Source organism: Mirounga leonina, unplaced genomic scaffold (assembly GCF_011800145.1).
Source record: "Mirounga leonina isolate KUSES-001 unplaced genomic scaffold, KU_Mleo_1.0 Mir_165, whole genome shotgun sequence".
Taxonomy (NCBI): domain Eukaryota; kingdom Metazoa; phylum Chordata; class Mammalia; order Carnivora; family Phocidae; genus Mirounga; species Mirounga leonina.
The window spans coordinates 19,816,032-19,832,356 of NW_023270415.1; the positions used below are offsets into that span (position 1 = coordinate 19,816,032).

At 32.7% G+C, this 16,325-nt stretch overlaps 1 protein-coding gene across 1 annotated transcript in view; it reads left to right on the forward strand.

Annotated features, from left to right (window-relative positions):
* The window catches only part of CUNH8orf34 (chromosome unknown C8orf34 homolog), a 370,508-nt gene that overhangs the window by 151,951 nt on the left and 202,232 nt on the right, over nucleotides 1–16,325 (forward strand). The window contains exon 7 of the mRNA XM_035011295.1: nucleotides 1,930–2,096. Within this exon, the coding sequence (XP_034867186.1) occupies nucleotides 1,930–2,096 (167 nt within the window). The remainder of the gene's footprint in view (nucleotides 1–1,929; nucleotides 2,097–16,325) is intronic.

The window sequence follows — 16,325 nt, forward strand, 5'->3', positions numbered from 1 at the left end:
ATGCTTAATAACTGAGCCACCCAGGCGCCCCCACCTTGAGATTTTTGAGAGTCCACCTCCCCCAACAATCTTTCAGCAAAGGGCATTAGTATCCACTGATGATTCTTACCTGAACAGTTACTATGTTGGTGGTTGCAAGATGGTGATTTTTTGATTCTGTCTTTCCTTCTACATTTATTAACTAGGATTAATGTGGAAAATAAAAGCTTTTTATCCATCCCTATTTCCCCTGGCCTTCTCTAACATATTCACCATAACTTAAGAGGTGAACCAGTGAGGTAGGGCTGATTGATCTTTGTCCACTGATGACATACAATGTCATTTTGCTGTTTTCCATCGTCTTCTTAGTGTTAAACCTGGTACTTCTATTAAGACAGTTTGAAATGTTCGGTCTGTGCCCTGAAATTTATCTGGTTGGTTCTATGTTTTTGTTTTTTACCAAGCTACCTCTGCATTTTGGCCTGGTGGCAGTGGGGACAATTCATTTAACCCATTTGCCTTATGGGCCCTCCTTCTGAATATAGAAAAGATTATCTTTCCATCCTGCTTGGGGAAGACTTCTTCTGCATATCATGTCTTTTTCTTTCATGGGGTGACATTTGGCATTTCCTTCCTTTGGGCAATAACATGAAAAGAAATTGGATTACAGAGAAGAGAAAAACTTTGGGACAGTTTTTGAAACTATATGTGATTGCTCTTTGGACTTGTAAGTTGTCTAGTCAGACACTGTCTTGAGAAGTTGGGAGAGAGAGAACCATGAAAGATAGCATTTACGCAAAGGAGCCCAGCTTTATCACAAAGAAACTCTTCCAAATTTACAAAAACTCTCTAGACTGGAAGAAACTGAGAAACATTTATATACCAGTTCTGGATCCATCCTTTCTTTTACCTCATCCTACCCCAAGATCTAGGCAGCATGATAGAACAATGAGGAAATTTATTTTAATCATAGAAATTAAAATTTTTGGGTGTGTGGGTGGCTCAGTTGGTTAAGCGGCAGACTCGATTTCAGCTCAGGTCATGATCTTAGGGTCCTGAATCGAGCCCCAGGTAACACTCTGTACTCAGTGGGGAATGTGCTTGAGGATTCTCTCTCTGCCTCTGCCCCCACTTGTGCTCTCTCTCTCAAATAAATATTTTTTTTAAAAAATTAAAATTTTCATTTAAAATAATCTTGTCAGAGGTGCCTGGGTGGCTCATTCAGTAAAGAGTCTGACAATGAATTGTGTGGATCACTACATCAAAAACTAATGATGTATTGTATGGTGACTAACATAACATAATAAAATAAAATTAAAAAAAAAAAAGAGTCTGCCTTCGGCTCAGGTCATGATCTTGGTGTCCTGGGATCAACCCCCACGTTGCACTCCCTGCTAAGTGGGGAGCCTGCTTCTCCCTCTCCCTCTGCCCCTCCACCCAGCTTGTGCTCTGTCTCTCTCTTTTTCTCAAATAAATAAAATCTTTAAAAAATAATCTTGTCATAGTATGTTAAAATAGTTATCCCATGACGTTTGTTTTTCTTGACATGGATTTATTTGTAAGTCAAAGAATTTCATATAATAATCTGGATTTTCTGCCTCATCTTTTAAAAAAAAATCAAAAATCCATTAACAGTGGGCTTTCATTATGGCATGGCGACAATTGGTAGGAGCTGATTAGCACCTCCTCCCTTAAATGGGGCAGGAGTTTCAGTTTGCCATATTTCTCACCTATACCCACTTGCAATATGGTTAATAAGGTACCAAAGGATGTCTAGGAAAGAAGACAGTCTATATTTCCATTATCCTTAGGGAAAATATTACTAATATGCCTATAATTTTATATAGCAAAATAATCGAATGAAAATTTGGTTGTAGATTTCTTTATTTACCACAGCTAATTGAGATAGAGTTGTCATCGCTGAAAACTAACATTTAAATATTTCTTCAGCTTAAAGGTGGAGCCCAAGACTAAAGGATTAAAACAACAGCAACAACAACATAAGAAACTTCTGGCAGCAATGCTCTCTCAAGATTCTTTTGAGTCTCTCCACAGCCCTACCCCATCTGTAACAGAAGAAGATATTGATAATGAAGATGATGCAATGGAATTGCTGGGTAATTTTAAAAATTAATAATTTCTCTTTTTCTTCTTCTCTGGCATTGTAAAAATGTGTAGTGATTAAGAGATTTTAAAGTTTTTGAATAGTTTTGTCTTAGGGGAAAGAAATCGTTTAACACATACTTTAAACGTTAGCCTTTCACAAAGTTGCATGTAAGAACTAAGTTGAAATCACCTAAGCATGTGAAGTATTTATTAGACTGTATTTTGTGCTTTGTATATGCAGCACTTTACCTTCTGACTCCTTACTCAAGCTTTATTCTATGTGCAATTGTGATAAAAATTCAAGTCTGTCTGCTTTATTCTCTGATTATGATTGCCTTGGTCACATCTTTTGTCTATAAAATATATCCAAATACATATTTCAGCCCTCATCCCAAGATAGTCCCTTGTTTCAAGGATGTTTTAGAAAAATACAGTAAAATTAAGAGACGCAGATAGTAAATTAGTGTTTTATGTCTTCCATAAGTTAGAGGAGAGTTTGCAAGATTTCAGTGTTTTTATAGGCTTGTTACTTTCATGAAAAACCTTATTAGTGTTGTATATATAGGGAACCCTTTATATCTTAAATGAAGTAAATGTATGTTTTTATTTCACCATAAGTCTTTGGATAGTAGTTTTTTAAAATTGAACTTTCCTTTTATTCTAAGTCATTAAAGCAATTTCCAAATACTTTGTAACCATGTACTGAAGTGAATAAATAATGTAATCATTTGAAAGCTGCAAATAAGTTTAACATAGAATAAGGAGTCCCAGAAATATACAGACATTTAAAAAAATTTTTTTTCTAAACCAGCTTCCTGGGTTTTAAGTGTTTAGGACAGTAAAATATTATCATGTTAAAAAATGGTATAGGTCTTCTTGCATAGACCTACAAATGTGTTATTTATTCAGTGATGGCAAGGTCACTGATGTTTTCTGATTTTATAATACTGCATTCATTCCAGCATTGAGGAGACTGTCATGGCATTTTCACTTCATGATGTTCATCTGGTTTTTTTGTTTTTTTGTTTTTAAGAACAATGAAGTCTGGGTGTTTTTTTAAGGAATCTTATCTCCCCACTTCCAAATCATTAATGTGGCAGATGTGCCAGATGTTGTGGTACCCTCATTCAGCTTCAATTCAGCCAGTGTTTACTAAGTACTTACCATGTGCTAAGCACTGAGCTCAGTCCTAGAGATGTAAAAATAAAGTAATCTTGGATCTTGTTTGCAGGGACTTTACATTTCTAGTGTTTGAAATAAAAATGTAAATACATCATTCTAGTAGTTTTTGCGACAGGTGCCAATTTGATTAAGCAGACAGTTTAATGTAGGGATAACACCTAATGTGGAGGTAGGGGATGGTGACCAGGGAATGTTTCATAGAGAAACTGATTCCGGTGGTGAGGTGAGTCCTGGAGGCCAAGTAGATGGAAGTTCAGCAGGCAAAGTGTGGTCATTACCCTTGTAGGTTTGTGCTTGTAGGAATGGACTCTTTTGCTATTGTGCTCCATAACTGTGCCTGTAAATTGTTCCTTTGCTTTGGTCAGTAACAGTGAAGGGGGCAAGGCTTGAACCATAACTGTCAATGGAAGGGCCAGGAGGTTGTTCATATCACATCGATGTTGGCTTTTTGGTACATCGACATTGGGTTGTGCGGGTAGTGTTCTTTCTCTCCCTTCCTTTACATGACAGCTCTTGGTCAGTTGATATCCACAGGAGGGCAATACACGTAACTTGCAAAGATAATCTTTTGAAGAAATGCAGGCATGCTCCGAATCACTTTGGATTTCCTGATAGCCTCAGGAGTATCTCATCAGAGTGGAGGAAATCATAAATTTCAGTGATGTTGAGGAGTTCTTTATGAAAACTTAGGTGTCACTCAGTGCTGATACCCCATAGATCTCAGCTCCTCTGAAGTTTCTAGTCTCCCAAGTTGAAGACCAGACTGTTAGGTTTTGGAGACTATCTAATGTGAACAGTTAATAGCTGGTCCTCATTTTTTTTTTTCCATTTAGACATTTTAAATGTCTGAGCAAATTTAAGAATGAGAAATATTTGAGTTTGGACTTTATATCTCAGCATAGACAGCTGTAGTATACTAATGCTGGTCTCTAGATTATGAGATTTCTCTGCCATGACATAGGATGTTCCAAGTCCACTGGGCTATCCTCTAAAATAATGCCGTATGCAACCCTGTTGCCTAGTTGTCTCAGTGAATAAAGGTCATATAGCAGAAAATTGTACCCAAAAGATTGTTTTGCCCAGGAGTTCATTAATTATGTAAAGTGGTATTTGGGTGTGAAATATATTTGTCTTTAAGACCCAAGTATACCTATCCATTCAATTATTTAGAAAATATATATTTAAAATATAGGTTCAGTTTTCTTCAAAAGTAGTGTATATAAATTCATGACTTAAAATTTTACTTATGCTTTTATCTAAGATGATGGTTAATCTCTTACATGAAATCGAACAGATGTACGTGAAAAATTTCAGTTAATATAAAAGTTAAAACTTTTTTTCAGTCATGATATAGTAATGGATGAATGATTAATATGGATGAGTATGGGTATAAAATACAATGATTATTAAGTTATTCAATTTTAAGACCGTATATCCTCGGTAGCCATGTATGTCTCTATTAGTATTTCAGTAGATTTCAGTCCCTACACTAATCAGTTAATGTGATATTGCTAAATCAATTTAGAAACTATATAATGCCTACTTTTCCAGCCCTTTTAATATTAGATTTCAATCATATTGTTTATTATTAAAGAATTTGAAGACAGTATTTTTTGAAACCCTGATCCCAGAGAAACATATGTGATTGTACATATTTGAGGAAAATAGAAATGCTAAGCTCCTGAAAATTTATTTGAAATCAAATTTTAGTACATAGAATCATTGTAAAAGGCAAGAGACATCTGGTATTTAAAATATCTTTTGCAAATCTGCAACATTGTGTAGAATGAGTTTGCTATAACTTATGTGTTTTCAGTGTATAACTTGTCTATATCAGGTATAACTGGCTAAAAATTTTATTATGCCCAAGAGTAGTCTGTACTCTTTGTGAAGTGATAAATAAATGAGAAGTATAATTATTAGTTCATGTCAAGGTAACAAAGGATTGTTCTTCAGTAAAACTGAAGGCGGAAAATAAGCCTTTTAGTTGAATAAATAGAAGTAAAAGTTCTTATCTTAATTTGTTTGTTAAGGAATTTATCATTGATAACACATACTGGTTAAGATTTAATTCTTCACGGTTGTTTAATTGTATGTTTTTGGATTTATATTCCAAGTGTATTGGGCATAGGAAAATATAGTACATACAGCATCTATAATTTTTAAGTAGATTAAATATTTACTGTAAGATTGCTTTAAATACTACTTTTTTTTAAATTTTTTATTCTTATGTTAATTCATAGCACAAAAGTAGTTTAAATGGAATTAATATATAACAGAATAAAATATCCAAATTTCTGGAATTTTAAGATATAACAATTTTAAGCACCACTGAAATTGGTGCTGTAATTACAGAAGACATCGAATAAAGTATCTGCCAACTCACCTCAAAGTAAGTAGTTCTCATCTTCAAATTTAAGGTATTCCCTAATATTTTAAACTATGTTGGAAATTAAGGATCACAATGATTAAATTTGCATATTTTTGAAAGTTATTAAAATCAATAATTTTTCAAAAGTAGAAAAACAAATTACAGTGGTACAGCAAGGGATTTATAAAAAGCCTATATGTATCTTTTACTTCATTAACCTTCACAGAAAATTTGAGGAACTTCACTAATTTAAGATATTTCAGCTTTTAAATATAAGCTCATTTTCATTACATGCATTTTTATTTTATTTTTGATGAAATGCTAATTGCAGTTATGTGTTTATCTTCTGTATAATTTATACTCCCTTGAAAATATCAGAATTATTTGAAAGGCACAAGTATTATTTTTACACATTTTAGTATAAGATAATTACTTAAAAAAAATTTTTTTTGGCTTCTCTCAGAATGGATGATGAGGCAAATATCTAAAAATCACATTCCAGAGATGCTAAAAAAGGAAAGCAGCATTAGTCATGATTTATACTTTCTGATCTTAGAAAGTATAATCATATAATTTTAATTAATCATATAAAAATTAAAACTAACATTGTATTACCAAAAGCAAACAAGGTGATTACAAATCATCTTCTATATTTTATTTGTTTTAAATTTAGTAATTAAGAACAAGTATAATTATACTGCTATTCTTTGCAGAATACAGTAATTTCTAAATTTCTAAAATCCTAATATCTTACCAGATTATGTAAAACGTTTAATTTTCAAGAACTCATTGCATTAAGGCAGTATTTTGGCAAATTCTTTTGCATTGTGACCAATCTTTAAAACTAAACATTTACAAAAAATAAAAAAAATAAAATCTTTAAAAAAAAATAAGTAAATAAAATTAAACATTTACTTTCTGTTCTGTTTTTTTTTTTTTTTCCCAGTTGGAGGCTTCTTAAAGCAGAAAGCACCCATATTTACAGAATAAAAACATGTATTTCACCTAGTGAAAAATGCGGTCACTCAATGATGTTAGAAAAAGAGGGGAGAGGACCGTAAATGTTAAAAAAAAAAAATCTACCTACCTATCAATATACTTATTTCTAATGATATTAAGTATGTGAACTAGTCTAAAGCACACATAAACTTTGTTTCCTTTGAGTATTGATCATTGGGAATATCAGGACAAGAGAAGAATTATCACTTTAAATTGAAGATTCTTTGTAGAAAAGATTCTTTTAAAAAGTGAAGGACTTTCCAAAATTAAATTTATGGATTCTTTAATATTATCTGTAAGGTTGCTTTAAATACTGCTTAGAAATTCATTCAGCATAGTACCAAAATAACTTAATATTAGAGATTAAAATATTCCAAATTTGTTGGGTGTTAAGGTACAGCGAATTTGAGGACCACTGAAGTCAGTGAAATCTAGATCATACTGAATAAAATAACACCCAGACCACCTCAATCTAAGTACCTCTCTTTTTTAAATACAAGATACTCTCAGAAATTCCAGTAATTACACTGGCAGTTGATGACCACAGTTACCCAAACATTATAAAAAATCTGCACATATATTTTAAATGTTCACTAAATGAATTAATATAATTGAAAACCTAGGACTTCACACAGATATATGAAAATATCTTTCACATGCTAAATAATAAATATTAACTGCTGTTGAGTTGTATGATATATTGTAACAGAAACTCTGTGAAATGCTCCTGCTATTGAGTTTGGTCCTATATTTTTGAATTTTAACTTCAGCTCTTTTTAGAGCCATCATTGCCTGCACAAATGCCAAGTAAGTTCAGGCTGAAGTGTCTTCTAAGTGGAATTGAATAGCACTGTGTTTGTCTCTCTGGGATTACAGTGACAACATTTGAGTAAATCCACTCAGACATATTTTTTCATTCAGCAAATATCATGCACATGCTATGTGAACAGTACTAATTTATATTAATATACAGCAGTAGAATATTATGTCTTTTATTTTTCTAATTACTTGATCTCTTTGGGCTTTGAGAGAACGGTGAATCTAGTGAACATTGACATCTATATAGAACCAAACAATTTGTAGATTTTTGCTTCAACTCCCAATTAGTCCATTAATTAATTCATTTATAAGTTTATCAATTTCTCCACTTAACAAAGTGACTCTGTACATTTCTGGGAGTTCACATTTGCACAAATATGAGCATGTTTCATGAAATACTAACTATTCAGGGATGATTCTCAAAATTTGGTTCACCTAAGAAGCTTATTGTAAATAAAAATTCCAGTTCCCTCTATCCCCAGTTTTTGGTTCATTCGATTTGAATACAGCCCATGAATTACCATTTTCCAACAGGAATGCCCTTCCTCCTGTCCTTTAAGAAATTCTGTTGCAGGTGATCTGTATAGCATACAATGAGAAACTCTAATCTAGAAGGTATGGTCAATGAACTTTTTTGTTGTTTGATCTAATATATCCTGAAGCAAGGGGAATAAAATTGTAGAAAGTGTGATTTTTATAATAAAAAGCACGGAATAGAGGTTTCTGAGTTAACCAAGCTCTTTTGAAATGTCTCCTGAAAACAAGGAAAAGTCTTGCTAAGAAGCTTTGGTTACTGTAGTTTGTATTTCTAATTATTTCTGTCTTCCCTCCCAATATCATATTTTATAGGAGCACATGAAAGACAAACTGCTAGAGTACAAAAATTACATGAAATGATTCTAGCATAGACCTGTGGACATGGTTTCATTGAGATTCTGTTTTATCATGTTAAATAATTCTAAGCTTTATTTGGGATTCTGACTTTGCTTTTGTTAGATGTGACTCATAGCCCCCTTCACAGTCTTCTAGAAGTACTTGTTTTGTGTTTGGAATTGCATTTGTGATTCATTCTCTTCATTCTTCATTTGTGTTTCTTTCAACAAAATACTGGAACATTTACAAATGATAACTGGCATTTACATGTAGAGATTGCCTTTTAAATAAATAGAAACTTGCATGTCACTAAAAACATACATCATCCTACATGATTTACTTTTATGGCATTTAATAAGAAATGTTTTTTTTCTTTAAAAATTTTTTCTAGTGGTAAAAGTAGATCAACATAGCAGAATAAAGTCAAGAGTTTGAAAATAAAACCTAAACCCATAGACATGTTATTGACAATTGTCCTTCATCTCAATTGTAGACTTCTTTGAAAATTCCCTTTTTTCAGAGATAGCTGTTTCAGTATATTTGTAAGTAAGTTGTTTAGTACATATTTCTCATTTTGAAATAAGTTACAGATTGTTTGACATATAACAGTAATATAAGTTAATGTGCTTTTTCATATTTAGGTCATAGCTTTTCACTGAGTATCTTGCAAAGGTGTGAGCCACATTGTGATGTGATTATGTGGTCTATGTCCAGAGCATTGAGCTACAAAACTCTTTAAGACCAGCTCCAGCCCTCATGCTGCCTTTTGTTAGTTTTGTCATCTGAGCTACAAGTACTTAATTATAAAATGCTGGTAACAACTTCAATCTTCCTATCACATAGGGATGTTGTAGGAATAAAAATGAGATGTTCTCTGAAAACGCTTTTATTATTATTTTCTTTTTGTCATGCGTAACAGGAATGTTTGAAAAAAGACACTAGAATTTATAGATGGAACTTTCCTTCCAAGTAAATTTATATTCTCCAACCCCACATACATTTTGTCTAGTTAGAAGCAAAGAAAAAAAATAGCTTTCTGTAGCTTTGGAAGTACCTACTAGTAGTAAAAATTTGTTTCCCACAAGATAATACAATCAAAGACTTGAAGAGAAAGGAGGTAAAGCTACAAATGTATTTGTAACCCCAAATAATTTATATATCAATACAATGCATTACATTTTTTATTTTTAATGTGGGTATTTAAACAGGGGCAAACATTGATGTGATTTGGTTAAGGATATAGAGCAAATTACTCCATTGTCTTTAATTTTCTCCCACATAAGTGTGTAATTTCTAGGAGGAAAAGAAAAATGTTTTTTGCACACACAAGAATATTCACTAGCATAAGTTGAGCTGGGAGCAGGAATAGGAGAGAGAGACAAAGACGGGATATATAAGACTAGAAATTTGTACAATACGTTTACATGCTTTTGTGTAAATAAAACCATAAAAGTGTTGAAAAATCTACAAGCTTTAAAAACTCTTCAATTATATTGATAAGTATGAAAATATTGATACAGGGCGCCTGGGTGGCTCATTCGTTAAGCGTCTGCCTTCGGCTCAGGTCATGATCCCAGGGTCCTGGGATCGAGCCCCACATTGGGCTCCCTGCTCGGCGGGAGGCCTGCTTCTCCCTCTCCCCCCGCTTGTGTTCCCTCTCTGGCTGTATCTCTCTCTGTCAAATAAATAAAATCTTTAAAAAAAAAAAAATGAAAATATTGATACAGCACAATTTTCTGGTTTTACATTAATTCATTGTATAATCAAATCACAAACAGTTTAAAAATCAGTGTTAAATATTATTAGGGTTTTGTTGCTTTTGAAATAAACTTTCCCATTTCAAATACATAATAAAATGGTAATGTTATACTTCAAGATGATTTGTTTAGCTGTGGTATTGATTTTCATACAGTTTGAATTTAAATTAATTTTGTATTCTATGGAAGAGCCATTTGAAAGTGGTGCCAAAATCACTATTTTATTGTATTTTTTTCTTGGTTGAAAATATTCAACAGAGTGTTATTAACTTAGCAGTTATTTGCATTTTGACATAAAAATGATAGACATTAAAGAGGTATTAAAACTGTTCTTCTGAATTGTTTAAAACTTTTTAACTACAGTAATCTATTTAGATTTCTATATATTACAATATCACTGATATTTAATCATCTAAATAGAAAACTAAAATTATTGAAGTTGAAATATTGAATACACAGTAATAGAGGGGGTCACAGAACTTGTCAATTATTTTCAATATCTAAAAGCAATAGTTTTTGTAAAGTTTCATTCAAGGTTTTTAAAAGTATTTTAGAAATACCTTTTTTAAAATCTGAAATATTTAAATTGGTCCTATATAGGAATTTCTTTTAAAATGAAAGTATTATGATTTTCTTTTTTAAATAGTTTTATATTGTGTAATTTCAGAAAATATTCTTAACAATCATGAAAATATTTTTTTAAGTTGCTCTAAAATGTTTAAATAGAAGGGCACTAAGGAACACAATCGGAAAAAAATATGACACTGTTCTAATGGAGGTAAATTAAATGTATTGATTTTATTTTACTTTTCAACATTTTAGTTTCTTTCTGCAAAAGATGATTCAATGCCTGATATTAATATAGAATGAATTTACTTATATCAGAATATAAATGTAAAATTTCATGTAAAATTTTAATTTCTTTAAAATTTACTTTTTCAGGGATTTTCAGAAGGGAGTTTACTAGGCCAGCTGTTTTTCATCTTTTAAGTGCTGTCATATTCTTTAATTACCAACATGTGTTTGAATAAAATCTATTTCAGAATTTAATGTAGAATATTATAAATATGGTAAAAACAAAAGTTAATCTAATGAGATTAATTTTGTGGAAGATAGTATAGCATGATATTAGAAATAACAGCAGTACACATGAGCCTTGTATTCAGGTAACCCTAGTTGCAAGTTTCACCATTGCCTCTTACTAATTCTGTGATTTGAGAACAGTAACTTTTTTCTTTCTACTAACAGATCCATTATCAGAAAAATAGGAACTTTGGCAATACTTATAGGGTTTTGTGAAGATTAAATAAATCATTCAGTTGAAGTATTCAGTGCATCTGATAAAGGATTAGAGCTAAGAAAAGGATTTGTTACTATACTTATCATTTTTTATACCAATTCCTTTCCTATCTCCATCTAGCCCATGAGGTTTAGTACATGTGAAAAAGGAAGTAAGATCATAGGACTTTGGCCTTGGGTTTAAGTGTTTAGTCTTTTATCATAAATGTCTCATATAGATACGTTCTAAATATTTAGAAATTATTTCAGGGGCGCCTGGGTGGCTCAGTCGTTAAGCGTCTGCCTTCGGCTCAGGTCATGATCCCAGGGTCCTGGGATCGAGCCCCGCATCGGGCTCCCTGCTCTGCCGGAAGCCTGCTTCTCCCTCTCCAGCTCCCCCGCTTGTGTTCCCTCTCTCGCTGTCTCTCTGTCAAATAAATAAATAAAATCTTAAAAAAAAAAAAAATTATTTCAACAGATATTCTCCACTTGATATTTAAGTCCTACTTCTAATTTTTTCCCTTACCTTAAAAAAATCACAAACAACTTTCTCTTAAGAGAATGCCACATGAGCCTATATTTCCCCCAGTGTGTCAGAAAGAATCTTGGCTTTTTGTTCCATTGAAAGATAATACCCCCATTAGAAGAGAATATTATAATATTCAATTTTTTCTAATAATTTGACTGAAGAAATTATTTTCAGCAATTTGAAATATTAAAACTTTTTAAAAACAGTATCAAAAGCTAGGAACTTATATCTGATTTTCTCTTATATGTTTTTGTTACCAGGTTACTACCTTCCTGATTTACAGTCATTGACATTCATAGGGCCTTCAGTAGTCTAAAAAATACCTGGTCTGTAGAAACATGGAGACTTTTTGGCCCATGCATCCCAACTTATCATGGGAATAAGATTTGTTGCATTCCAAAACTAGCTCAAAGAAGTAAATATTTTCCAAAGCTTGTGCAGGCTATATGCATTTTCATATTATAATGCATTCTTCTCTTTTTTTTAAAATAATGCTGTCTCGGGGCACCTGGGTGGCTCAGTTGGTTAAGCGACTGCCTTTGGCTCAGGTCATGATCCTGGAGTCCCTGGATTGAGTCCCGCATCGGGCTCCCTGCTCAACAGGGAGTCTGCTTCTCCCTCTGACCCTCCCCCCTCTCATGTGCTTGCTCTCTCTCATTCTCTCTCTCTCAAATAAATAAATAAAATCTTTAAAAAAAAAAAAACTTCTAAAAAAATAAAAATAAATAAATAAAATAATGCTCTCTTTTATCCTCTCATGATTCAGAAAATCCACATCCAATAATATAAACAAAAATATCAGGAGAGGAAGAGGGAAGTTTTTTTCAGGCTACAATCTGGTGTTCTTAATCTTATTTTTTTGGACTTTTGATGTTAATAATCCAAAACTTTCTCAAAGAGCCTTGTTAAGATTTTGATATCATCTGATTCCTAACATCTCGGTGGCTGAGTTAAGGACATCTTTTACTGAAAGTAGTAGTTTAAGATAAGAAATGTGTCTCTGCTCATATATAATCTAAACACAAAAGGACCAAGGGCCAAACAAACTCCTAGCTACTCGGATAAAGAAAATTAAGAATGTGAGAGAAGTGGGGTTCTTGGGTGGCTCAGTTGACTTTTGATTTTGGTTTAAGTCATGATCTCAGGGTTGTGAAATCCAAGCCCTGCACAGGCTCCATGCTGGGAATGGAGCCTGCTTAAGATTCTCTCTCTTCCCCTCACCTTTTGCCTCTCCCCCCACCACTCACACTCTTTTCTCTCTTTCTCTAAAAAAAGAATGTGAGAGGAGTTATTCTCCAATATAAAAGCTTTTAACTGGGAGAAAGAAAATTCTAAAACATACATTTAAAAAGATCAAAAAAGCAACATTTTTTGTGATAAAGTTCAGATTATTTGCTCACTATTCCGCTAATAAACATGGTTGTTCCTTTAGAAATGTTATCTTTGTTTAAAATACACTTTCCAGCCATGAAGAGAAATGCAATTCACATTTTTAAGTTTATTTTCTAAATGGTATCATTTCTAAATTGTATCATTGCTTTCTCTAGTAATCAGATGTTTCAATAATTCTCAGTTCAGGGGCAAGAAAAGGCATATGTGCTCATTACTGGTCTTATAATGGCTTGAGGATTTTGGCATTCTTAATTCCCTTCTTCCACTGAGTGTTCAAATGTGCAAAGTATTAACTTATTTCATTGTTTATTACCTTCCTGATAGGCAAAAAAAAAAAAAAAAAAGAAACTTGAACAAAGAATAATTTTCTCTAGAAAAATACTGGCAGTTTTTGGCAATATAAGCTAATTTAGGAACTTTTAATATCAAATATTCTGGAAGTCAACTGTCCTTTAAAATAATATTTATTTTTGATTATTAAAAGATATCTATTCAGGGCGCCTGGGTGGCTCAGTTGGTTAAGCGACTGCCTTCGGCTCAGGTCATGATCCTGGAGTCCCGGGATCGAGTCCCACATCGGGCTCCCTGCTCGGCAGGGAGTCTGCTTCTCCCTCTGACCCTCCCCCCTCTCATGTGCTTGCTCTCTCTCATTCTCTCTCTCTCAAATAAATAAAGAAAATCTTAAAAAAAAAAGGTATCTATTCAATGTAAAGAGTGTGAGATTATAGAAGTCAAAGTAGATATGTGTTACCCAGAAATAATTACTGTTAAAATGTTTTGGTGATGTTTTAGATATTTTTATATATAATGTATGAAGAATAGTATTATGTGCATTTGTAATAAGCAATAAACTGTGCTAAGTGTTTCTGTACATTACTTAATAATTACAAAATACCATGGAGTAGGCTGTATTATTATCCTCACACTATAGAAAAGGACACAAATCCTTGCAAAGCAAAATTTACCTAGATTATGTAGTTGATACTCAAGAATCAGATGCCTAAGCTTCTGAACTAAACATTAACTGTGCAACACATACACATTAAAATGCACATTTAAATTAACATGTATATATTTACTTGCCACATATATGCAGTTCTCACATAATAAAGAAAATTTTAAAATTTAACATCAGGGGCTTCTGCTTCAGGTTATGATGGAATAACTGATATTGGCCTTATCTCTTATATTTAACAATTATAAAACTACACAAAGTATATGAGGTCAACTTTTCAGGCCCTGGACAAAAAGCAGTACAGGACCTTGATTCTTAAGAGAAGAGGAAAAAGTGAGGTGAGCCCTATGTTTCACACTGGCTCTTTTCATCATGACACTTCTCTGACCAACTTGTGTGGATGAGGAGCTCAACTGGAGAGTGAAGAGTGGCAGTCTCACTGATTTGAGGAGGAAGAGATTGGAGTTGGGACTGTTGAGGTGGCTGAGATTGGTGAGACAGTATAGCAAGAGAAGGAAGCTGAGCAGAGGGTATAGACATAAGTCAGCAGGTATGTTCCGTTAAATCCTTGGCTGAGACTGTGCTGCTCTTGCATAGAGCAAAACTACCCACGACCTGATAGTGGTTGTTGTGTGTCTGAGAATTGAATGGAAGAAGTGGGCTCATACAGAGCTGGGATACATCAGAGTTCCAGCCCAACCAGAGAAAGGAAACCTTCCTGAATTCCTTTAGCATTCAGAGGAGACCTTAGAAAGTCAACCATTAGGAGTAATGATCACACACTGAATTGAGAGACACTACTAAGAATGAAGGAAAACTTGAAATAGACTAGCTTTACAAAGCATAAAACCATGCCTACAAAGGTGAAGTAGGTATGCCAGTTAATTCCTGACAGAAAACTCAATGTCATTTAGAGAAGACAACATAAGCCAGACTTCCTAAAAAGAATCAACTATAATGTCCATCATTTAATAAAAATTATTAATCATTCAACAAAGTAAGAAAATGTGACCCAAAATCAAGGCAAAAAAAAAAAAAAAAAAAAAAAAAAAAAAAAAACAACCTATAGAGCATTTTACTCAGATGCTGGAATTAGCTGACAAATACTTTTAAAGCAATTATTACACATATTTTATGGACTTGAAGGAAAAGAACACAAGGAGTAAACAAGAAATTCAGTAGAAAAATTGAAACTAGAAAAAGAATCAAAGGAAAGTCTAGAATATAAAAGTCTAGAATATATGAAATTTTAAAAATTACTAGATAAGATTAACAGCTGATTGAACAATGTAGAAGTAAGTTTCAGTGAACTTGAATATAGGTTGACAGAAACTATCCAAATTGAAGATCAGAGATTTAAAAAGTAAAATAAAATGAAAAGGATTTCAATGACTGGTGGGACAGTTTAAAATGACAAAACATTTAATCAGAATTCAAGAGGAGAAAGAATAAGAAAGAAAAGAAAAAATATTTTAAGCAATATTGCCCATTTCCCCCCCCAATTTCATGAAAAATACGAGCCTACAATACAAGTTTAGAAAATATCAGGCTGACAAAGTAAAGCAATTTCAGGTAAACAAAAGCAGACTGAATATGTTACCAGTAGACCTTCACTATAAAAATGTTAGAGTCTCTCAGGCTGAAGGAAATTATATCAGATGGAAAATAAGATTTATAGGAAGAAATGAAGACACCAGATGTGATAAATATGTGAATAAATATGTGAGACTATATTCCTTTTGTTAATTTTTGGAAAGACAACTGATTGCTTAAAGCAAAAGTGCAAACAATGCAGTAGAGTTTATAACATAGAAATAAAATCATATGAAAAATAGCATAAGCAGATGATAGTAAATGGAGTTACAGTGCTGTAGTTTCTTTTTTTTTAATGTTTTTAGAGTTTCTACATTTTCACAGAAAAAAATGATACAATATTAATAAGTAGACTGTATTTTAAGTAGACTCTAATACATTAGGGATGCATTACTTTAATCCTAAGAGCAATCACTAAGAAAAACATTTTTTAAATAGGAAACCAAAGAAGTTAAGCTGAAAAGCTAACAAAGGACATAAAAACGGAATAGT